The sequence below is a fragment of the Sparassis crispa genome, assembly GCF_003851025.1.
Source record: "Sparassis crispa DNA, contig_000014F, whole genome shotgun sequence".
Taxonomy (NCBI): domain Eukaryota; kingdom Fungi; phylum Basidiomycota; class Agaricomycetes; order Polyporales; family Sparassidaceae; genus Sparassis; species Sparassis crispa.
The window spans coordinates 558,094-580,299 of record NW_020939761.1 but is presented as its reverse complement, the minus strand read 5'-3'; the positions used below and the strand labels follow the sequence as shown (position 1 = coordinate 580,299).

The window sequence follows — 22,206 nt, the reverse complement described above, 5'->3', positions numbered from 1 at the left end:
ACTGGCAGCAAGGGCGGAATGTTCAAATGCTAAGGCGGATATCCATATTGTTCGCGGAAAGGCCAAATTATTTCGACCGCGGAAATCTATTCTGAGCGAGAATTACTATATGCGGCGCGAGTACAACCTCCTAACAATCTTCTTACGTCAGCGACCACCATACGTGCATTTAGGGAATCGGAAATGGACTGTAAGTCACATGGCAGGTAAACCTAAAATTTAAGATCAACTGCTTTCCCGAGGAATGTTGAACGACTAACTACCCCTACTCCCTACCATTCCCTGCCGCTGTTTAGCCAGCCGCCGCTCGTTGTGCTCGTGCGTAGCTCCCAATGGCTCAGCGATGCAGCCAGAGGGTCGTGATGCCGACACGACTAGCTGGTGTGCCGTGCGTAACATGGCGACGATTACTCGCCCTCGTCGATTGTTTCGCAGACGTAGCGTGTATGAATCGACATCTACACCTGTTGGTCTCTGGCGGGCGATGCTGCTCGTCCGATCGTCAGCATGCAAGTTGTATGCCCTCCCCGTAGTGAGTCATTTCAGCTACGCGCACACGTCGGCTTCAAATTTCCATCGGCTAACGCTCGATGTAGGGCTTTATGCCGGTGATAGAGTCGATCTCGAAAAAAGTCGTCGACACCGAGTTTCCACCGCGTTATCTTTCCAAGGCGTCTCGGAACTCGATCTTCAAGAAGCAACGCATAGACGTTGAACTCTCCTGCGCGGACACTGCCCTTCCTCCGCTTGCCGAAGATGCCGAGGCGGAGGCGTGCAGTGGATATATCCCTCCCACCCAGCGTGCCGTGCAAGAAGCAAACGAGGATCTCGATCAAGATGGCGGAAGCAAAGTCGTAGACATTCCTGACATGTGTCTCATTTTTCCAGACGATGGATATCTCGAGGTCTTCTCCGCAGGTAGAGAAGGAGTCCGTCGTTCATGTGGTCACGAAGTTCTTGGTACCGCAGCTTGCAGCGTTACGCCCGAACCTATCGACTATGAGGGCCTTACCGCACAGCTCACTCAGGCGGTCAAGCCTCATATATCTCAACTCATCGATTTCGCACCGGACAAGCGGGGGACAGCAGGCCTCATCGTTGACAGTTTCATCCCTATCCTGCGTTCCTTGCATGCAGAATTCCCTACGTTCGACGCGACGCGAAGACTTATCGTTGGTAGGCTTGCTACCGAGGTGCGCAAGATGCGATCGAGATCGAGACCACTATTGCTCAACACAAAAATGACGTGTTGCACAAACATGTCCATCGTTCAGTTCGAGCCAGAACCTCTGTCTTTGCGTTCTCAATGGCTGCGGTCAGCTTGGGGGCCCGGTGCGTGGACTATGCAACGAGTTCGTCGTGAAACTCGAACTGCCAGATGTATTCTCGTCGTCGTTGTGCATTTGCAAGAAAGGCCTGTACCGCGCCGTCCGCGGGCCGATCGTGAGCCGTGGCCACGTAGACCGTCACCATCAGAGCACTGTCAGGCAAACTTGTAGTGGCGAGGGAGCGGAAGTAGAGGTTGAGTGCTTCCGTGAGGCCACCACGGAACGTCCAGGACCGCTAAGGACTGTAGGGACTAGGACGTCAACGTGAGCGGGCTGTTACTGGTACGTGACATCTTTCGGGAGAGATCGAAGAGGGTTCGCTGACTCTAGCCTGCGGATTATGTTCAGCAGAAACCTTTCGTGATGCGCGTCGCAAGACATGTCTGACTTGCAGTGTGCAGAGCAGATCGTGCGATCGAGCTCGCTCACGGCACTCCGCGAGAAGTACACCTCGTAGTATGGTCCGTCCGTGCATCATAGATCCAGTTCGCTAAATGCACCCCCGCCTTACGGTTCACTTTCGCCATTGGCCATTGGATGACCGGTTCGTGAAGGTCCAGCATCCCTGCGACTTGGACAGTTGGCGTGTCGGGTACGATTGTCCCCAGCTGATTCCTTTTGATGGGGTTCCCTGTAGACACGACTGTCTGCAAGGGACTCTCTCATGTGTGTCACCTGTCCAATTGATGTCCATCTCCCCGCCATTTCAAGTTGTATGCCTCGCGAGATGGTTCGTGCATCTGGGATGAGGATGCCGTGCGGTTGGATCAGTTGAAGGTGGCGTTGAAGAACGTGGGATTCTCGAAAAGACATGTCGCGCAGAAGTGCCAGCTGGTTGCTGCTATTCTCCATCTGGGTAACCTGGAATTCCATACCGATCGCTCTCGCAATGAAGACGCTGCTGTCGTGGGCAACACGGATGTCCTCGATATCGTCGCAGATTTCTTGGACGTGCAGCCGGAAGCTTTGGAGGCTGCGCTATCGTACAGAACGAAGATGGGGAAGAAGGAACTATGTACAATCTTCCTGGATCCCGACGGTGCCTCTGATAACCGAGACGAACTCGTGAAGCCGCTATACTCCCTCCTGTTTGCATGGTTGAACGAACACGTCAACCAACGCCTTTGCCACGACGACTTCAATATGTTCATCGGACTGTTTGACTTACCCGGCCCCCAGAACATGACTAGCCGGCCGAACTCCCTAGATCAGTTCTGCGTCAACTTCGCTAACAAGCGGTTACAGAACTTCACACAGAAGATACGATCTTTCCTTCGACCATTGACGGCGATCTTCTTGAGCTCGTCCATCTGTCGTACGGCTTCCGTCTTGTTGATGACTCTAAGCATCTTCAGGCGGGTGATGTTTTCAGGGTTGAGACACACATTGTCTCCGTTGTCAACCGCAATGCCGGCAAGGCTGTGTGAGTTAAAGGCTTCGCTATCGGAGGTAGAAAGGCCGTAATCGAGGTTGTGTCTACTTTCCTCTACCGTGGTAACTACTCCGAATACGACAACACATTCGAATTTCTCGGTGCTCTGGATTACTCCATAGAATTGGCGACCGAAACTCCATAGAATTGGCGACCGAAGCTGACGTGGGAGTATTGCAGTCGGAGGAGTGGTTTGAGTGGGATCGCCCGTCGAAACTGCTTCAGGCTGTGTGAAGTTCGAGGTCACCTACCGTAGCAAGACATGTTGCAAGTCGATACCAGTCTCCAGCGACATTTGTGTCCGCGACCAGATCAAACGTCTAATCTAGGTCGGTGCCGTTGATTTCCTGCAGGACGTGACAGCGGGGGTAACCCAATTATCTCGCGTCCCTGCAAGCCCCAAGGTCTCTGAGTGCCTCTTCTGAATGGGTACACCATGACGAAGGCGGGTGCAGCCGTCTTCAACTTCTCGGCGACGAACGAGCCTTACTCCGAGGCCTCTGGTAACTTCAATCCCATCCACGTCAACTCCTACTTCGCCGATTTGGCAGGTGTTTCCCCCACAATCACGCACAGCATGTGGTCGAGCTCGCTGCCAGGCGCTACGTTGAGACGGTCGTTGTGCAAGGTCGCCCGGAGCGAGTTGTCGCGTAAGTCCGTCCGATATGACATGTGTAGCTCTCACTGATGAATGCACCAGATATGACGTCGCCTTCGTAGGAATGGTCATTCCTGGGGATGAGCTTCGGATGAAGACCAGGCACAGCGACATACAGGATGGCAACACTGTTGTCAAGGTCGAGACATTCAATGACAAGGGTGAGAAGGTTTTGGAACGCACTGCCGAAGTCGCGTAGCCTAAGACCGTCTTTGTCTTCACTGGCCAAGGTTCCCAAGAGCAGGGTATGGCTATGGACTTCTATAAGTCCGCTCCAGCTGCTCGATCTGTCTGGGATGCTGCCGATATTCATCTTACTGCTGTCTATGGCTTCTCTATTATTGAGATCGTCAAGGACAACCTGGAGGAGAAGACTATCCATTTTGGTGGCATCAAGGGTCAGGCCATGCAGCAGCGGCACATGTATATGAACTACGACAATATAGACGGGGACGGTAGCGTGAAGACTCTTCTGCTACACATTCAGTCATCTATCTGGACTCTTGTGTGCCACACAGTTTGGCCGATCGCGCAAGTCATGACCGAACGTGCCGTCTTCGAGGACATGCGTTCGAAAGACTTCGTTTGATCAGAAGACTCCGCATTCACCGGATGCTCTTTGGGAGAATATTCGGCTCTCGCATCTATTGCTGACGTCCTCCCCATCTCGTCCCTTCTTGACGTCGTCTTCTACCGTGGTATCACTATGCCACGCGCTGTTGAGCGTGAAGCTCAGAACCCTTCCACCTGTGCGCGGTGAGCCCAAGCCGCATCTCGAAGACTTTCACGGCTACTGCGCTGCGCGAGGTTATCGACGATATCGCTCACCGCACACACAGTGCTTGCTCGAGATCGTCAATTACAACGTATGCCGTGGATAAAACTAATGAAGTTGACATGGTTCTCTCAATTCATACTTTGTTTCGTTGCCAGGTCAACAATATGCCTGTGCCGATGAATTGGTCGCTCTGCAAACCATGACCAACATCTTGAACTACCTGAAGATGAGCATGGAGAAGGTGGGGTATTGCCCACCACTACGATTTCGAGCGTTCCATCGAGAGCGAACCTTCGTCAGCGCTTACAGGCATGGCGACGAGGACTCTGAAAGCGAAGTAGGAGGTGCAAGAGGATTCGGTTAGCCGAAGTCGTGCGATCCTTTGTCATGCGAAGAACACCAAGGAGGTGTACTACCAGTTCACGGATCAGGGTGAGGCTGCTGCTGTCGAGTCCCCTCCCGAAGCTGTTGCTACTCCCGCACCAGCAGCTGTGCCCGTTACTGTCCCTGCTGCTCCGGTCTCGGCTTGCCCGTTAGGGTTGAAGATGTTCCCTTGAAAGCCGTCGAAATTCTCTCTGTGGTCGTCGCTCAGAAGCTCAATAATAAGGTGAAGGAAATGCCGCTCTCGACCTCGATTAAGGACTTCGTTTGGGGCGAGTCGACTCTGCAAAACGAAATTCTCGGCGATCTGCGGCTGGAGTTCACGTCTGCTCCTGAGAAGGATCGGCTCTTGGCACTGGCTTTTCGGGGTCACTGGGCAAGTATAGCTCTGGCCTCGTCTCCCACGTCGTGGGTAGCAAGATCCCTGGTGGTTGCAATATCTCTGCAATCAAAGCGTGCTGGTCGAAGATGTAGGGCCTTGTCCGACTCGCGCGGACGGAGTCTTACTATTGAGTACCACCACGGAGCCTCCCAAATGCCTCGGTTCAGACGTAGAAGCCCAGACGTGGCTTGATACGGTCGTCACCCCCTATACAGGCAGCGCCCTGGGATCTCCCTCGCCGGTGAAGCGAGCGGTGGCGGTGGCGGTGGCGCAGGAGGTCCGACGATCAACGAGTTCTTACCCTACCTTACGGCGCGATTGTTTGATCCCAGTTTCTCAAAGCAGACCGGCAACTCCATCGAAGAAGCTGTCGCTGCTTCGTTTTGCGCTACAGATACCAGAAGGGTTGTGGCTTCCCTTACCAGTGGTATCGAAGTTATATCATGAGCTGAACAGGAGCCCTTGTCAGCAGTGAATATCTCCGTCATCGTCCTTCAGTTCCAACCAAAGTTTGGGGAAGCTGGCGAGCCAGACGAATATCAAGTGAACGGAGACGTCTCTGCGTAGAACGCGATCGCACCGCGTGCACGCTCGCCCTATCGCAAACGGCATACATCAATTCCATCATCCACAGGTTTGGTTTCGAAGATTTGAAGCTACTCACCACGCCTATGGATCCGAACACGACGCTTTCGAGTGCGCAGTCGCCGCAAACGACTGCAGAGGCCGCCGCCATGCGCGACATTCCTTATCGCGAGGCTGTAGGCTCGTTGATGTACGCGTCGCTCGGTACACGGCCGGACATCACATATGCCGTCTCGTCCCTTTCGCGGTTCTCAGACAACCCCGGGAAAGCACACTGGGAAGCTGTCAAGCGTGTCTTCAGGCATCTGTCGGGCACAAAGGACTTGAAGCTTACCTACGGAGCGCAGGAACTGGACCTGGTGGGCTACACGGACGCGGATGGCTCCATGCACGAAGATCGGAAGGTGTTCTCGGGCTATGCTTTCCTCATCGACGGCGGCGCGGTCTCTTGGAGTTCCAAACGCCAGGAGATCATTGCGTTGTCGACGACCGAGGCGGAGTATGTGGCAGCGACGCATGCAGCAAAAGAAGCGCTTTTGCTACGCTCCCTAATGGTCGAAGACAAGGAGGTTCTCGCCCATCTCACGCCTCTAACGTTGGACTTTCTCCGGGAAAGTCGATTGGTGAAGAGACGGCGGGAGGGGAGGACTACTGACAGATCACTTTGAGAATAGACAGTTCTGCGCAGCGAGGCCTACACCGTTAGGGTGCGGCGCGAACATGTTGCTCGCGGTCAAGGCTCTCCGTCGATCAACGACAAGGAGCCCAACAAAAGATGGAGAGCATCAGAGGGGGTTTTGCCTGAGACATCGTCATTCAAGCATGCCAAGTGACGTGTACCTGCGCGATTTGAAGAATGTCTGACGGATGATCAGCTGGCGCAACGCTTGCAAGAGGTGCATCATTTATCCTTATTGCCTCTGGGCACCCTTGAAGCAGCCGGAGTGCTCATGTTGTTATTCATTACTTTTATTAGAATCACGAGGAGCACCGGCAACATTGGAGAAAAGGTTCATTCCTGGGGACAGTTCGTTTTCGGTTGAAGGGTGCGAGCCCACTATTTTAGCAGATGAAGAGACCACTGCTATTGATAACCGCGCCCGAATGATTGCACTAACCACGGCAATGGGATAAAGGGCTCCAGTTCTGTTTATTAACTATGTCGTTGATAATTTTCCGGCTGGACTGATTCAGCTATCGAGTCTTTCGACTGCGTCCAAATAGACACAGTTCAGCTCCCCCAGGTTGACCTTAGCCATTTACGCGCGCTCTCATCTGTGGGAGGAGCCGTTACTTCATCTCCTCTTCTCTTTCTGCCACCAACTACTGCTTCATCCATCATCCTCGCGTATCCTCTCTCCTCGATGGAATATCAAATTGTCGTCAATAACAAAACTTTCAAGGTGAGTTAAAAGTACTAGATGTGACCAATGGCATACTGACACTGCGCAGACGATGACTCGAATCTTAACGAGAGATCACACCCAGAGGAGGAACGTGAAGTGGGAAGCATTTGTCAATGTATCTCTGTTTCTGAGTGTAATGTCTGCTGTGCTCAGTAACTCCTACAGGCGATGTTGGGGATAGGATTTAAAGTTAGCGGCACTGCCGGCTCGAAGTTTCGCTTTGATCCTCCCGGCCATATGCAACGTCAGGCAATAGTGATCCACGATGTACGTAGCTTCTTGACGTTAGAGAATTCTCAATTGCTGACGGTTTGATAGTGTCACGGCGCGGACATTAGAAAAGACAGGCTACTCGAGTAAGTAGTCTTACCGGTTCCCCCATTGGGTATTAACCTGTTTTCAGGCTGCGAAGTACATTGGAAGATTGTTACGACTGGACGGAGGAAACTTTTATCACAAGGTCTGAAGTAGAAGAAGACGATTGGATTGTTATTTGATGCGACTTGCGAAAGCATTAATGATATTCGGTGCTCCTTCGCATCGAATCGAATCGCAGCTGCTTTCCGCCGCGCGGATTTTGGAGGTCGATGCCGAATTCATTCGCATTCCCGGTGTCATTATTTGCTCCTTCGGTGACCAGGATACGAAGACCTCAGAGATGCACTTCGTGAAGTGTGCCGGTCGTCTCGCGCTTGGCAGCCTTCATGAAGTCCACCAAATTTATCGTATCAAGGCAACGGAACAGCTCAATGTGCTGCTTGATTCGAATCCGCTCTATGGCGCGATATTTCGCAGTTCCCTGGCGTTCTTCATCTCCGCCTTGATTTGCCCACTTGCATTTGGTGGATCTTTTTGGATATGTGGATTGCTGGAGCAGGTGCCACCATCCTGTCTATCACGCAAATTGGAGTCGCATCCAAGAGTCAGTTGTATGCGAATGTCTTCGAGTGAGTGCTCAGCTACTCATACGCCAATTGGTTCTAACGATCGTTTCAGAATCACCGTCACCATCTTCATCTCCTTCCTCGCCCGCGGTCTGAGCAGTATTCGCAGTCAGATAATCTGCTACACTGCCGTTTCCTCTGCCGGTATCGTCGGTATTCTTCCGGGTTATTCTTCCGGAATACCTCATTCGTAAGTTTCGGTCTCATTTCTTAGTAAGATCATACTGAACTTTCTGCAGTGAGCAGTTTTCTTGAACTGGCCTCATAGAACATTGTTTGCGGTAGCGTGAAGATGGTTTATGCTTTGATTTATACACTATTCTTGGTGAGATTACCCCCGCACATCGCTTATTTCAACTAATCCAATTACAGGGTTTCGGCTTACAGATTGGTTCTGATCTCTATCTACTCTTCGACCAAGGTGCCCGCCATGACCTCGCAACTCTGGCGGCTCGCATGACGACTGCGGTCACTATCGCCGGTGCCTTCCTCGCCGATAATGCCACCACAACAACCAACGCTACTGACGGCGCGAGCGAGTTACAAGGAACCTTCACTTTCACGAACTCTACACCTTACATCGTCGAGCACATCATCACAGGCTGCTACACCTCTTTCCCCATGTGTGACGTCATGTTCTCTGCTGGATTTACTTACACGCAAAGTTCGACGTCTTTTATCTCGCGCGTACTGAAATATAAAATAAAATCGTAGGCTCTGTACACAGATTACTGCATGTGCTCCATGGCGCTAGTGTTCAAATTACTACAACTTGGTTGCTCTTCCTCGGTCGCCTCTGTCTAGCGTCTCAAAATTTGTTCCCTCTATGAGCGACGGTATCTCTGCCTCCACATCCGACAGCTACGCCGTTTGGTAATTCTGCCTGGTGAGAGTGCAAGATCTCGTCTGTGCGGGGATGGATATCTACGTCCCTTCAAGGTGTCTATGTCCGTAGTTTCTTGGCTAGCTTTTTCTGGACTGTAGAAGGTAGTTCGCAGAAATGCTCAGAGCACCGACCGTAACACGGGATCCCCTGATATCGCTGGTCAGCGTGGCCTAGTTTCAGAATGTTTGGAAACCCTCTAGGGCGATGCCATTCCATACGAGTTATTGTAGGCTATGACAGATCACACACTAGATTCTGGCTCGTGCGGTCCCCCAGGTTTCTTCGCTGGTCTTGTCTATGAATACGCCGAATGGTGTATGACGGAACAGAAGGAGGATGCGGCTGGAAATTTGCAAGAGAATACGGGAGATAAATGTAACGGTCGTATCTATGAGGGTGCCAACACAAAGGATCGTTTTGTTCGTCTCGCTGATGACAGGGCTCCTTTACGATTCATGCACCATGTGCATCATGCTGCGCGTAGTGGAACGCTGTTGCTCTTTGGGCATGGGGTACTTGACTCTGATCCTAGTCCAGTGTCTCAAGCACGCATTGACGATACATTTAGATATTGTTGTGGACAATTGTGCCATCTACCGAAACCACATCATGGATCTCTGTCCGCACTCCGTTTATCCCGTATCTGCACCGACTCCCATGGGTACATCGTTTTGCAGGCATTGAATTGTCAAGCCAACCAGCTTTCCGTTACAAGCGAAGAATGCAATGCCGTGTGGGGTATCTGCAACGTACGTAGATTCCACGGTCTTGAGACATCTTGGACAGTTTCTGATTCAGACAATAACACAACATGCGTTCCAACCCAAGTCATGCATGTTCCTGAGACACGCCATCACCGAACGCAAGGCACGAACACGAGCCTCTCGCGCCCGTTCTTCCTCTCGCTGCATGTCCTCCAAGGATATTTTCGGAACAGGACTGAGAATTTCTCTGCCTACATCATCGCCATCGTCGGCGCTGTTGCTCGCTGTGACGGGGATGGGGGCCATATCTATTGGCAAAAAACTCCTTCACTTGGCTGCGTGCGGAGAGGGGATGGAGCCAAGAGGTGGGAGGAAGACGAAGGGGATGGGACCGTCAACGCTTCAATGTGGGGTTTCTCAGGGCCTGCAGGAGGAAGCGACGTTTCAACTGACGGTTTCCTAGACAGACTTGGAGTAAGGGACTCTTGAGGAAGAACCACCTGAGGTGCAGGGCGTAACAACGCTCCCGTGGTAGATATCCGCACGTCAATCTGAGGAATTCCTGGTGATGCCGACCCAGGTGACTTGACAAGGAAATTCCTAGCATGGAGTCGGCCTTGATACACAGTTGATCTCATTGTCGAGGATGAGTCTGCCCTCATCTTCCCATCGACATCTTCTTCAAAAAATCCCAGCGGCTAGGCCTTTCTTCCTTTCTTCCTTCGATGACCGTGTTTGGGTGGCAGAACGGGCGATCTCTGATTCTAGCCTCGGTGAGTCGGGATGACCTCGTGGCAGTGTCGCCCTCCTTGGCATTGTCTGAGCAGAAAAATCTGCCTTTTCATCGGCTTCGGAAGGATTGTCCCAGAAATTGTTATCCATCTGAGGTCTTGAACGAACAGCGTTTGGTGACAACGTTCCAGAAGCCACACCAAGACTAGCATATCGTTTCGGTAAAGCCTGGCTATCCCGAGGGGGAGAACCCATGTTGAGCAGATCGGAACTTGATGCAGAGGTGACGTACTCCGACAGAACAGCGCACTGTGGAGAAGGTGCCGCTGATTTTGACGCCGCACGAGACAGTTTTGCTATATTCCGTCGTAGCTCACCCGCACTCTTCATTTTGCGTAATTCTCGCTCATCTGGATCCTGCATGTCTTTCGATGAGGTGGGCCGCAAAGAGGTCGCAGAACTAGACCCAACCCCTGCTTTCCCAGTTGCTCTACTCTTGTCGTAATAAGCACGGTCTGGCGTAGTACGAGTCCTGGTCAGTTTGGGAGGTATGGCAGGCTCCGTTGCTGTGGCAGGTAGGGGAGACGTAACCGACCGCGCAATAGGCGGAGACTTGGCAGGAGTGATGGTATCCTCGTCTTCCTGAGCAGCCTGAAGCTGTCGATCAACGTCGTCGTCGTAAGGGGACTCGTCTTCGCAGTCGGTGTCATCTGTGTTGGTGCTCTGCACACTAGCAGAAAGGAGAGGGAATATCGATGTAGACGGCGGGTAAAGGGGTGTCATCGGAGATATAGCTAGTACCGGTTCTATAAGTGCCTTCCATGGACCGTGGAACGGATTGCCATCGACAAGAAGTATTTTAAGCGCAGGCAACAAGCAGAGCCAACTAGGAAGGGCGTTCAATTTGTTCCTTCTGATGCTGAGAGTGTGCAACCTGTCCAAAGAACTGAGCACCTCGGGCAGTGTGCTGATACCCGTTGAATCCACGATGAGAACGCGCAAAGAGACCATATGAGAAAGGAATACAGGAAGTGCCCGCAGAGGATTGGAAGCTATGTTCAACTCCTCGAGATTCTTGCAAGCAACAAGGGATGGTGGAAGAGCAACAAGAAAATTCGCGGAGATATCAAGTGCAAGGAGAGTTGAGGCAACTGTGGAAGGGTGTTGGCAAGAAATGATGGGACGGCATTTGGGATGTTAGACAACCCTATCAGGAGATGCGTTGTACCTAGTAGGTCATAGCTGTCATTAAGCATCCTCGAGCCTACCCCACCCACAGCGACACGCACCTGTTTTCACCTGAAGTCGTACTATGGGCACATCATCTGCTTTAACAATAACGCCTCGACCCTCCTCGGCAATTAACATGGCACTAGTTGGCTCCTCTTCAGAAGTTCTCTCGTCCTCGTCCATGGACAAGTAATCATCTGTCTCTTCTTCGTTGATCAAACCCGCCTCGTCGCGTTCAACCAGAGTCTCGAATCTCAAGTCAAAGCTGGGCGTCGCACGCAAACCTTTAACGCCATTGTTCCTGTAACGTAGGTTCGCTCATTCCGTTGCCAATTGACGAAGAGCGAGATTGAATGCTATTGACGTAAAAATCGGACCAACCGTCAAATCGTGACAGTCGTGACAGTCACAGCTGTTGTCATTTCTAGAGATCATATCGATGATGTTGCTGCCTGTGTTGAACGTCCTCCGCACACGCACACGATGAACTCGATGAACTCGATTAACTACAGTTTTATGCCGCAAAATGCACCAGGCAACATCGATGAATCTGCAAGGTTACTTTCGCTGTATGCCCACCTGGCTGGCACCAGCAATGCCGCCTTTAGCACGGCTCCCAACTACATGTATCAGGGTTTCCCCCAATTCAATAGGGTGGGGATGTTTGTGGAAGATGAACAATACCTTATCCGGGCTCTGTGCGATGGAATGATGAAGAAACAGACGAAACGCGTTACTTTAGAAACGCTGGATGGCGTATGTTTCTGGTAGGACTCATGATGTTTTGCTGACAGGTTGTTAATGTAGGTCAATAACCATTCAGCAATAGCTTGGAAAGACTACTACTTAGAACATATGGATAGACTGGACCAGGCTGCAGCGGATTTGCAGGATTCTGTAAAGCCTGTGGCGGTTGAGAAGTCATCTACTTCGTCGACGTCGACATCGACTCGTGAAATCGACATGTCGAAGTCAAAGTCGACTCACGAAACCAAAATCGGCATGACTCATGACACCGGCGCATCGAAGTCGACTCACACCGGCACATCGAAGTCGACCCACGAAAGCGGCACATCGAAGTCGACTCACGAATCCGGCGACGTATTCAAGTCGACTCACGATCAATCACCCTCTACCATTCAGCAGCATCATTCAGAGGACGTGAGGCTACTTTCAACTGATCCTAACCTCCGGATTTCTGAGCCGCCGTCTCGTACGCCATCCCCACCTTTTTCTGCGCTCAGAGCAAGAGAAGGGAGGAGATTCATGGAGGATCAAAACTCCAAGTCGACTCACGAAACCGACGTGAACACATCGCAGCGTCCTTCTGATAAATCACCCTCTACCATTCAGCAGCACCATTCGGATGACATTCCAACTCATTCTAAACTCCGGATTTCTGAGCCGCCATCTCGCACGCCATCCCCACCCTTTGTGGTCACAGCAAGAACAGGGCTGAGATTCTTCGAAGAGGATCAAGATTTCGTTGTCAAGTTCGTTCAGCGGAAGCTCAGTAAGAATCTGAACCTAAACCAAATGCAGCTATGTGCTTTGCTTGCAGAGAAGGTATGTGGCCCATATTGACAACATCTATCTTCATTCAGTGGCGCAACAGGCTCCCCATCATTCTGCGGCTTCGTGGTACAGCTACTGGACTCGAAATCATGATTTATCAGAGATACTTGCTGAAGTTAGGATGAAGGAAGTGACTCGAAGTAAGGGCCTTCCTGAGCATTTATTCACTGGTAATAACTCTTACTCAGGTTTATTATCTGAAGATGAGTCTGGTCCTGAGGTGTCAGAGGAGGAGTCAGACTATGATACGGAGGATGATTTGCGTAACATGGGCCATTCAGGTGATCAATTTCTTTCAGCCGATAAGCGTGTCCTTGCCAGACACATAGTATCCTACCCCAACTGGGATTCTATGACACACAATGAGAAGTGGCAGCCTTTCATAATCAAGGTGTGAAAGCTTCCCTGTCTGTAATATTATCCTAGCTCGCTCACTCCTCTACATATATGATAGCATCCACAAAGATCTATGATGTCTTATGCACAAGCATATGAAAGATTTAAAACAGGTTAGTACAGCTTTATCATCTTGCATAGCCTCCAGAAATGAACCAATTTCAATCAGAGATTGATTGCTGGGTGCGCAAGTTCAAGCACGATGCAAAGGAGCTCAAGAAGAACAGGAAGGCTGGTCCCAGTTCTCAGCAAGGTCCATCTAAGTAAGCATTTGAGATGCAGGAGGCAGGGCCAAGATGAAGAGAGAGTCAGAGAGAGTGGAGGTCTGTGCAAGGTCTGAAAACAGATGCTGAGTGAGTATGTTCTGCATTGTGAGCACTATGTTCTCTATATGAGTTACATAGTTACATCTCTGTACAAGTCCTTGGTTCAATGTTTGTAAATTTGTACTACATCACAGCATTTTTGCTCAGAAAGTCTGATGGTGACAGCAACTGCAACTGCAGGTGGACTTAGAAAACATATGTATGACTTTACTCTATCCCACTTCAGGACTCCCTCTACACAATTGATGGTGCATCCAGTCGAATGGTCCGAAAGTGAACATTTTTATGAGAATTTTTTGTATCTATTATACACACGTACGACATGTGATTCGAAAAATTGTCCATTTTCTGAGTGGCAACATCTGGCTCTCTTGTCCGAGACAGCAACTGATGGATATCACAAGAAAACAGGAGTATCTGAGGACTGCCTATCTAAACATCGGAGGACCATGCTTGGAGAGCTTGAAGTCTGTGATTTATCAATACGTGTGGTGAAGAAGAAGATGGGGTGTCAGCCACTGAATAGAGAATAGAGTGCTAGAAAGAATGGAGCGCGAACAGACGCCAGTCGACGCGCGACGAAGTGTGCACGTGATGAGATTAGATCGTGGAAGTTGCCGCGTCCGAAAGATCGTTGGGTGAATTGCATTTCCTCGCAGAGGCCTCCCGCCCTTTCCTATGAGGGACCGTACTGGACAAAACTATTAAACCTGTCAGCGTCCCGAAAAAGTAGTGTATCGATCAAAAAACATGACAGTTCGGGCGAAAAGTTGCCACGTGGGGGCGCCTGTTGATGCAAGCCCCACCCCCGACGCGTACTGTCTGCAGCGAGTGCAGCGAGAGAGTCCCCATGGCCAGTGATATATATTATGCGTCTCTCCGCCATTTCTACGCCCCTTTCCCCCTCTACACCTATGGCCCCATCTTGTCACCGTACATACATCGTCTTCCGAAGGCGCCGGTTCATGCCAAAGTACTCTCCGACCACGCCGTCTGATTCTACTTCGATTACGGTGTGTACATGTTTGTCAGTAGTCTAATGCCCCATCCTGATGCGCCTCTGTGAAAACCCCGCAAGGAAAAGTAATACTAAGAGCACCTACCCTGAACGACACGATGCTGTGCATGCATGTCGCCGGTAGCCGCACGAGCTCGACGAACCGGCGTGCCACGCAGGAGAGTACGCACTCTGTGACAGCACCAAATATATCGCTTTGCGTCAAGCAGCGTCCCTGCGTTTCCGAGTTCTGGACGCCGAGGTGATGTCAGGGAGGTTCGTCCGTGCATGGCAGAGCATCGCGGTGTAAGGATGCTATGCCCTCTGTGCCCGCTGGGGGGAAGGCGACTCCACCGTCCGACGGGCAAGGTAAGTGTCGCCAGGGTTATCTCAAATTACAGCTCGTGCGACATGCGGCCGCATCACGAGATAATTCTTCCGCTTCTGGAGCGACTTCGCGCGTCCCCTAGCGCAACGAATATATTTTTCCACTGCAGATGGACGTACGGGAGGAATAACGCATGGACGCGTTGCGCAGCATCGAGGCGGTACGGCAGGCACGCTACGCCCATGCGCCATGCAGGGATGGCATAGCAACGCGCGGGGTACGTCACCGCTGTGTTTGGGTCTGAACCTAGCGCGACTTGGCCGTGTCTGAACGACTGCTAGTGCAACATGTAATGGCTGCCCGTCCGAAGTGGTGAAGTGCACGCTCTCGACGTGGTGGTGTCTGCAATGAGACGTGCGAGATTGGTCCCGCGCCGCCTATTATGAAGATACAATGGCGCTCACTCTGGCAAATATAAATTGACAAGTTGTGTCTTAGACTTCGTATTCCCCTGAGGAACTCGCGTAGGGAGCCCGGCAAAGTCTTGGGCCATCTCCGCCGCTGACATCCACTGTCCACTAACACTGCGGAAACCGCTGTAAATATGCAGACGGAAAACAAACCGAACATGGCTTACCTATTGCCAACCACACACGCCACGACACGTTTCGCAGCGCCGAGGTCGCCTTCCCGTGCAATACGCGCCTGCCAGAGCTTGCTGACGCCGCATGTGTACTCTTCATGATTTGTCCATCTGATATGCGAGAGGAGGGAGTCGTCCGGATGACCATCCGGATACGTCAGGCATTCTGAGATATATGCTGACCAGTCAGCACGCAGAGGGACGACGCTGTCAATGACTCTTGCAGCAGGGTCGTCTTTAGGTAGCGTATGCCCTACAACTTCGCATGTCGCCTCCAGAACGTGGAAAGATACCTTCTGTGGGTCTACTCCATCGGACGGTCGAGACAAGACTGTAACGCTCCAGATCTCGCCCTTGATGACCTCTTGAGCATCGACGACAATACCGCATAGCCACAACCGAGAATCGTTCTTGCCATTGTACGTTCCGAGCGACAGCGTGAACCAGAGTCTTGTCATGATAAATCTACCACGGATATACAAGTCAGGTAAGTAATTGCACCGGACTGGATACCGACGATCTTTGAGCAGCATATATGCGCACCTTAATATCACAATGATCTGGCGCTCACTATCAGGACTGGCCCATATGTGATCCGCAATTGGATTTGGCAAGCCATTGGACTCGAAGAACTCAGCAAGAAACGAATGCTTGTACGCCTTCCGGCGCTGCAGGACTTCCGCCTCCCGCAGACGGAGGTAGGGCCACATATTCGTCATCGCCCGCGAGTACTGCTGAGTAACATCCTGCACGAAGCGTTGGCCGCTATAGTTGTTGTTGAGGAGGTGGGAGGCAGAAAGATAGACTGACGCATAGTGGAACAGACACAGATATCATCAGTATGTAGCGAGAGGCACCGTCCTTCATATCCCACAAAATGACGAAAGCGGCAGAAACTCACTTGCATATCGGAACATGCGTGAGACTAGCACACATCGCCGGCGCTCTTCGTTCGAAAGTCCACTCAGGATGATCGCCCAACGATGAACGCGCTTCCGCTGCGATAGGGAGGGCGGGAGCGTTATAGGAACAAGATTGGGCACAGCAGCAGCGCGTGGAAAGTCTAGATGGCAGAACATAGAACGTATATGCCGCTGATCAGCTTGTACATCGGTTATATGCTGAGTAAGACCGTCCACTGAGTGGTCAGAAAGTGCCGCAGGAGGAGGTTGAGGTAGTCTGTTTTCTGACGCGCCTCCTTGTCGAGAGGTCGGACAATTTAGGCGGAGCCCAAACTTTTGTAGCGTTCAATAACATGGAGTCTTAAACCTTTGTAGTAACACGTGATGCACGTGGCGCGATAAATCCGTCGAAATTTACTATTCTTCCTGATGCTTCAGCTCCACCCCATTTTGGGCACATCGCAGGCGCGGCGAAGTGCGGTAATAGATATATGATAGAGAGGTGTATTCTCCTTCGGTGTGAGACCGAGAGAATGGAGAGATTCCTACGAGACTCAGACATATTGTACCTGTTAAACCAATATAGAGCAGATAGGACAGCAAAAGTCCCCGGAACCAATCTTAAATAATATTAACATCGGAAACTACGACGAATAGATGGCGTGCAGTAGAAGGGGGACGCCAGGGGGACTTCTTGTGCTCGAAACACGACGCGTTCGACGCGATTTACAGGCGCGTCGCACAAGCACGTGATGTGCCGGGACGGCAATCACAACCGGTAATTGACCTCTTAGTAAGACCCCCTTTATAGAAAGCAGACGTCAGACACGGATATCCGAGGTACGAGGTTGAGGCAGAGTGTCCACCATCTGCCTTCGGGAGACTAGGTTGAGGCGCTGTGTCCTTGGCGGGTGGTCCGCTGACTGGGAAGGGCGTGTCACAGCCAGTGGATCTAGATAAGAGATGTACAACACTTGTACCGCATTGGGAACCCTACCGATCCATGCAGACAAAGTAGTTCTGTAGGTAGCAGTTATGTATTGCACTAGCAATCTATTTCACAGGGACAGTCGACACACGAACCAATGAGTAAGCTATCACGGGTGTACTTTATTTTATTGTAAGTGAGTATTACAATCAAAAGTTACCAACAAACGCACTCTCACTCATTTGCCCACAACATATGTCGGGAACTTATAGTCCACAAACCATCAAAGCATGATATTTGAATGACCAGTATACAAGATGTCAGTATCATGGCATGCCAATGTGACATCATTGGCTCGGCATACTATACGAGCATACCAGAGAGCTAGCACTGACGTACACACTTTTTATTCAATAACACATTCTGCATGTACTCAATCGACACCAAATGTCCCGTGTGGAATATATATGTTGGTCATATTCAACGGGATGCAGGATCATTGCAAAAAGAGCTCATGCAACAGAGAAAGGAAAAAATTGATCCGACATCCTGTACTGGTCAAGCTGTCGCTGCCCGTCACCCGCAGTCCGCAATTGCTGCCCCTGCTAGTGAGTCCGTTGCGGCGGAGGTCCTGTAGGTCGACGAGGCATGTACGAACTCGAATCACAGTCCGAGATAGTGTCCGGTTCCGCTGTTGCCTGTCTTGCTCGCATTGGAGAGTACCTATACATACAAGTGTCAATTAATATGCCTCCTGCACAACATCAAAATCGCGCACCTCTTCCACCACGAATTTCGACATTCCGTAACCCAAGTGGCCCAACGCAAACGACGGGTCCTTCAGTGATGACTCTGGGATGGACCCACGGCCTCCCGAAGGGCGCCATGCTTGGGCAATGGACACGGACGACGTGAAGAGGAAACGAGCGCCAGGTGCAAGGCCCGCGAGCTGAACGGCGGCACTAACGTGGGGCTCGAAGGAGGCGAGTAAGTCCGAGGTCTTCACGCATGAGATCCCCACTGAGCAGCACAAGCTTCGGATCGGCGAGAAGCTTCGCCGGTAAATGTGATCCCTCGAACGCTGCACGCTGGCGGTCCGCGATACCGCGATTATGTGTATACACGCGTGCAATATGCGGATTGACGATTAGTTCAGCTAGGATGTAGGCACCGAGATTTCCCGTGGTACCAGTGACGAGCACCACTGCCCTATGCTACTTATCAATGCAAGCCAAGGAAGCTTTAGGATACGACCTACCTTTGGGTTATGCTCGTCCACGGACACATGAGCGGAGCAAATAGTAGGCCCGCATGACAGGCAGTGCAGCCGAGAATTGGCATCCATATGAGCGTTGCTGATGAGAATGGGTCGTCGAAGAAAAGAGGGTCGAGACTGAGACCGAATCACTGGTGTAAAGAGGAAAAGGTGAAATCTTTGCGTAAAGATGGGAGCATTTTCTTGCTCGTTGCAAGAGAAAACATACAAAAAATACCGTCAAAAAAATGGCCGGAGTTGCAGGAGATTTCTGGAGAAGAGACTGTTGCGTGCAAACGATTGATTGAAATTCGATTAGCCGAGGCGGCGAGAGTGCAAAGTGAGTATAAAGCAGTGTACTGTGCCAAATAGTGAATAGTGCTACAATAGCGCGAGCGAGTGGAGGGAGGGTAAAGAGGGTGGGCGGAAAGGAAGGGAGGGGACAAAAACGTGGCAGCGGCTTGACGGTGGGGTACTTGCTGTGACATCTTCATTGGTCTTGTTTGCACGTCCTCACCACTGTCCTATCACAGTCAGTTGCGACCAAAAAAATAACAGAGAATAAAGTAGTCCAAAAGACATACCGTCAGTCATACGGCCCTGCCATTCAGCCCTGCTAGTACATTAGAGCGAGGATACAGGTCGTGCTACATACCACTGCAAGTATACAAGATAATGTCTGTAGTTCACCTGCATTTGACTGTTGCAAGGCTCCAGATACGATGGTGCTAGTTTGAACGGCTGAGACGGACAGACATTCACAGCCATCCGACGGAGACTAGGTCCATCAGATCTGAATGTGGTATGATATCGGTGAAGCAACTCTGCCAAATAAGGTAATTCTTGCCACGGAGATTAACATCTCGTCGCTGTCAATATTCTCACTTTAGTTCAGACTGAAGCTTGAGGTTAATCCAGATGTAGTGACCAGCCTGTTTCAAAGTCTATAACCAACAATAGCATTTTAATCAATGTAGAACGGAGTCGACGTAACAAAGTAGTAATGATACATATCATACAAAGGGGCACCTCGAGTAACACACACCAGGTGGCAGGGGAAAACGCGGCCAAAGACGGGGTTGCTCATCGAAGATGGATGCATACCCATGGACTGTACCATTCAAGGTCACCCGTCGTCCAGCACTTGAAGTTTACCGCCTCCCAGTATGGGTCATCTCCCGGCCAGAATATCCGACCAGCGGTTTCGAACTCATCGCTGAACATCAGATTGTACGTCGTACTGTCTGACCCTGAGCGGGTATAAAACTCCTCCTTGGTATCCTTATCGATCAACTTTGGCCTGTTGGGCAAATCTGGAATGCTCCGACGAATTAATTCCTCCAAGATTGTATCCTGGCGTTACGGGCATAGGGTTTTTATAGTACATGATGATTGGGTAGCCGGCAAAGGGTGTTAGCAGGTCGAGAACGACCACGGCATTGGCGGACACATTCAGCCAACCATGCGCAGAGAAGGGCGTGCGTGAGTGATCCATTCTGGCATCGGGCACAGGGTCTGGGCTGTGCAGCGGATCGTCGAGGTCCTCGTCCCGCAGATCCCACATGTGGGATGCATTTGCCAATGTTGCAGAGGTGATGAGATGTGATGTGTCTTGTCGCCATTCGAGCTTGCCGAGAGCTCAGAAGCGGCACTGAATCGGGAGGAGATACGTTCAGATTGTACTGAGACGAGGTCAGTACAACTCCGGACAAAAATCGGTGAGAACTCACCGAGTACGGGCTATAACTCCAACCAATGTTACCCGTCACGGCACATGTGTGGTCTCGCTCGCTCCTCATCGTTCCGGCTCTTTATGCTCCCAGTCAGGAAGCCCCGGCCGAGTGGACTGCGCAGAGGGCAAATCAGTCCTGCGTATGCATAAACAGCTTAAGGGAGGTGCGTACGAGTAGGCGGCGATAGCAACGCTGAGGTCCTGTGCCGTCGCGATAACTACGGTATGCTCAATACAACTATTCGAAAGCGACAGACGAGCGTACATACCTTTATTCGTCTCCACCTCGTAGGACCGTAGGCTGATCTCGATCTCCACCACAGGGTGCACCTGCGAGCAGAGCGCGTCAAGTCCTCCCACAGTGACGAGACATCGGAAAGCGACCCACCGCGTGCGCCCGCCTTAGCGTCTCAGCACTGCACTCAGACAGTCCAACGTAGTCAAACAGGCCATCCTTAGCATACACCGCAAGGGTGCGCACATGACCTCTTCAATTGGGGTGTTCCAGTCGACATGTGCAGACTCAAGCAAATACAGGTGATTAGTCCCGCGTAGGGCTGCGTTTATCGCGTCGATGCCGCGCTTGAGGTCCTCCGGCCGCTCCCAGATACTCAGTGAAGCGATGCGAGAACGAACCCGAGCACTCATGAGAAGTCGACGGCGAAGCTGCAGTACTTCAGGCTGCCCTGTGGAGGATCGAGGTAAGCGTGATGTGGCAGCGGAACAACGGAACACACTTGCCTTGACGGAGAGGAACATCCGGTCATAATCGGAACACTTCTCGAAGAATCGCGCGACGAGCTCGAGGTTCGCGGTGGACATCTCTGGGCCATAAAATTCGCCTGGTCAAACGTCATGAGAGGTGCGCGGAACGGATGAGATCCTGCAACCTACCGCTGCATCGGCATTGCGTGGGCAGACTTTGTCTTACGGGTGATGAAGGTGAGTAAATCTGGCTGACCGCGGCGGAAGTTGGGACGTTCGAAGTGTTAAGCTTCGGTGTCGTGTCGCTCCTCAAGACACCTTGCTGAAGGTGAGGAATTTTGTGAAATCCGTACATGCTTAGTTGCCGCACGGACGATGTGAACTTCTGGTGCTTGAACCAATGGCTGAGCACCTCCCTTGCAATCCGCTCATAGTTGAGTACTTGCGCGAGCATCAGGGTCGGACCGGGGGAGAAACTGACAGTAGAACGACCCGTGTATCCGCTCATCAGTCTTGGGATCATAGGCGATTGTGGGGATGGAGTGATGTGAGGTAGACTTACCGCCGCAGGAGTGCACGAAACTCATTCATAGAGTTCCTGGGGAAAGGGAGCGACAATGAGACGAGTAGCTTTGTTTGTGGTGTCGACATGCTGTAGGCAGATCTTCAGATACGGTGCTAACTTGAAGACGCTCGTCGACTGGATTTGGCAGTCGGAGGGCGCTTGCTCTCCACATGGCAAGATTTCTGACAGCTTCCGACTATTTTTGTTTCTTCAACAGTTTTCAAAATAAAGTCCGACTATACCCGTCATAGTTTTCAAAATAAAGTCCGACTATACCCGTCATACTTTCTGCTCAACTTTTCCAGAGCTTTCCATGTCACGACATATCACGCGCGATGGTGACCTCCATTTACATGGTTTCCTCACATTTGGTAGTGTACATGTGTATTTATTAACTAGATACCTGAG

The 22,206-nt window shown here is 51.3% G+C and overlaps 13 protein-coding genes across 13 annotated transcripts; 8 read left to right on the top strand and 5 right to left on the bottom strand.

Annotated features, from left to right (window-relative positions):
* Positions 1-332: 332 nt before the first annotated feature.
* SCP_1502020 (hypothetical protein) lies at positions 333-1,596 on the top strand (the record flags this gene model as incomplete). The annotated part of the gene is made up of 4 exons (XM_027764306.1): positions 333-388; positions 436-532; positions 597-1,332; positions 1,379-1,596. The coding sequence occupies 4 exons, from the start codon at positions 333-335 to the stop codon at positions 1,594-1,596; spliced, it is 1,107 nt and encodes a 368-aa protein (XP_027620107.1).
* A 353-nt stretch (positions 1,597-1,949) lies between these two features.
* Positions 1,950-2,691, top strand: SCP_1502010 (hypothetical protein; the record flags this gene model as incomplete). The annotated part of the gene is made up of 3 exons (XM_027764305.1): positions 1,950-1,973; positions 2,040-2,643; positions 2,684-2,691. 3 exons carry the CDS (start codon positions 1,950-1,952, stop codon positions 2,689-2,691), a joined length of 636 nt encoding a protein of 211 aa, XP_027620106.1.
* A 505-nt stretch (positions 2,692-3,196) lies between these two features.
* On the top strand, positions 3,197-4,007 carry SCP_1502000 (hypothetical protein; the record flags this gene model as incomplete). Its single annotated transcript, XM_027764304.1, has 3 exons — positions 3,197-3,414; positions 3,461-3,579; positions 3,649-4,007. The coding sequence occupies 3 exons, from the start codon at positions 3,197-3,199 to the stop codon at positions 4,005-4,007; spliced, it is 696 nt and encodes a 231-aa protein (XP_027620105.1).
* A 388-nt stretch (positions 4,008-4,395) lies between these two features.
* SCP_1501990 (hypothetical protein) lies at positions 4,396-4,753 on the top strand (the record flags this gene model as incomplete). The annotated part of the gene is made up of 2 exons (XM_027764303.1): positions 4,396-4,491; positions 4,538-4,753. 2 exons carry the CDS (start codon positions 4,396-4,398, stop codon positions 4,751-4,753), a joined length of 312 nt encoding a protein of 103 aa, XP_027620104.1.
* An 877-nt stretch (positions 4,754-5,630) lies between these two features.
* On the top strand, positions 5,631-6,212 carry SCP_1501980 (hypothetical protein; the record flags this gene model as incomplete). The annotated part of the gene is made up of 1 exon (XM_027764302.1): positions 5,631-6,212. One exon carries the CDS (start codon positions 5,631-5,633, stop codon positions 6,210-6,212), a length of 582 nt encoding a protein of 193 aa, XP_027620103.1.
* Positions 6,213-7,118: 906 nt separating this feature from the next.
* SCP_1501970 (hypothetical protein) lies at positions 7,119-7,447 on the top strand (the record flags this gene model as incomplete). Its single annotated transcript, XM_027764301.1, has 3 exons — positions 7,119-7,217; positions 7,269-7,306; positions 7,354-7,447. 3 exons carry the CDS (start codon positions 7,119-7,121, stop codon positions 7,445-7,447), a joined length of 231 nt encoding a protein of 76 aa, XP_027620102.1.
* Positions 7,448-7,808: 361 nt separating this feature from the next.
* SCP_1501960 (hypothetical protein) lies at positions 7,809-8,608 on the top strand (the record flags this gene model as incomplete). The annotated part of the gene is made up of 4 exons (XM_027764300.1): positions 7,809-7,897; positions 7,947-8,084; positions 8,180-8,219; positions 8,267-8,608. The coding sequence occupies 4 exons, from the start codon at positions 7,809-7,811 to the stop codon at positions 8,606-8,608; spliced, it is 609 nt and encodes a 202-aa protein (XP_027620101.1).
* Positions 8,609-10,165: 1,557 nt separating this feature from the next.
* On the bottom strand, positions 10,166-11,227 carry SCP_1501950 (hypothetical protein; the record flags this gene model as incomplete). Its single annotated transcript, XM_027764299.1, has 1 exon — positions 10,166-11,227. The coding sequence occupies one exon, from the start codon at positions 11,225-11,227 to the stop codon at positions 10,166-10,168; it is 1,062 nt and encodes a 353-aa protein (XP_027620100.1).
* Positions 11,228-11,929: 702 nt separating this feature from the next.
* SCP_1501940 (hypothetical protein) lies at positions 11,930-13,418 on the top strand (the record flags this gene model as incomplete). The annotated part of the gene is made up of 3 exons (XM_027764298.1): positions 11,930-12,202; positions 12,254-13,012; positions 13,062-13,418. The coding sequence occupies 3 exons, from the start codon at positions 11,930-11,932 to the stop codon at positions 13,416-13,418; spliced, it is 1,389 nt and encodes a 462-aa protein (XP_027620099.1).
* A 2,110-nt stretch (positions 13,419-15,528) lies between these two features.
* SCP_1501930 (hypothetical protein) lies at positions 15,529-16,790 on the bottom strand (the record flags this gene model as incomplete). The annotated part of the gene is made up of 4 exons (XM_027764297.1): positions 15,529-15,652; positions 15,706-16,176; positions 16,255-16,516; positions 16,613-16,790. 4 exons carry the CDS (start codon positions 16,788-16,790, stop codon positions 15,529-15,531), a joined length of 1,035 nt encoding a protein of 344 aa, XP_027620098.1.
* Positions 16,791-18,204: 1,414 nt separating this feature from the next.
* Positions 18,205-18,828, bottom strand: SCP_1501920 (hypothetical protein; the record flags this gene model as incomplete). Its single annotated transcript, XM_027764296.1, has 4 exons — positions 18,205-18,264; positions 18,320-18,514; positions 18,573-18,750; positions 18,800-18,828. The coding sequence occupies 4 exons, from the start codon at positions 18,826-18,828 to the stop codon at positions 18,205-18,207; spliced, it is 462 nt and encodes a 153-aa protein (XP_027620097.1).
* Positions 18,829-20,078: 1,250 nt separating this feature from the next.
* On the bottom strand, positions 20,079-20,360 carry SCP_1501910 (hypothetical protein; the record flags this gene model as incomplete). The annotated part of the gene is made up of 1 exon (XM_027764295.1): positions 20,079-20,360. The coding sequence occupies one exon, from the start codon at positions 20,358-20,360 to the stop codon at positions 20,079-20,081; it is 282 nt and encodes a 93-aa protein (XP_027620096.1).
* Positions 20,361-20,554: 194 nt separating this feature from the next.
* SCP_1501900 (Pyridoxal reductase) lies at positions 20,555-21,756 on the bottom strand (the record flags this gene model as incomplete). The annotated part of the gene is made up of 7 exons (XM_027764294.1): positions 20,555-20,642; positions 20,701-20,746; positions 20,798-20,858; positions 20,917-20,944; positions 21,010-21,214; positions 21,266-21,370; positions 21,423-21,756. 7 exons carry the CDS (start codon positions 21,754-21,756, stop codon positions 20,555-20,557), a joined length of 867 nt encoding a protein of 288 aa, XP_027620095.1.
* Positions 21,757-22,206: the final 450 nt, after the last annotated feature.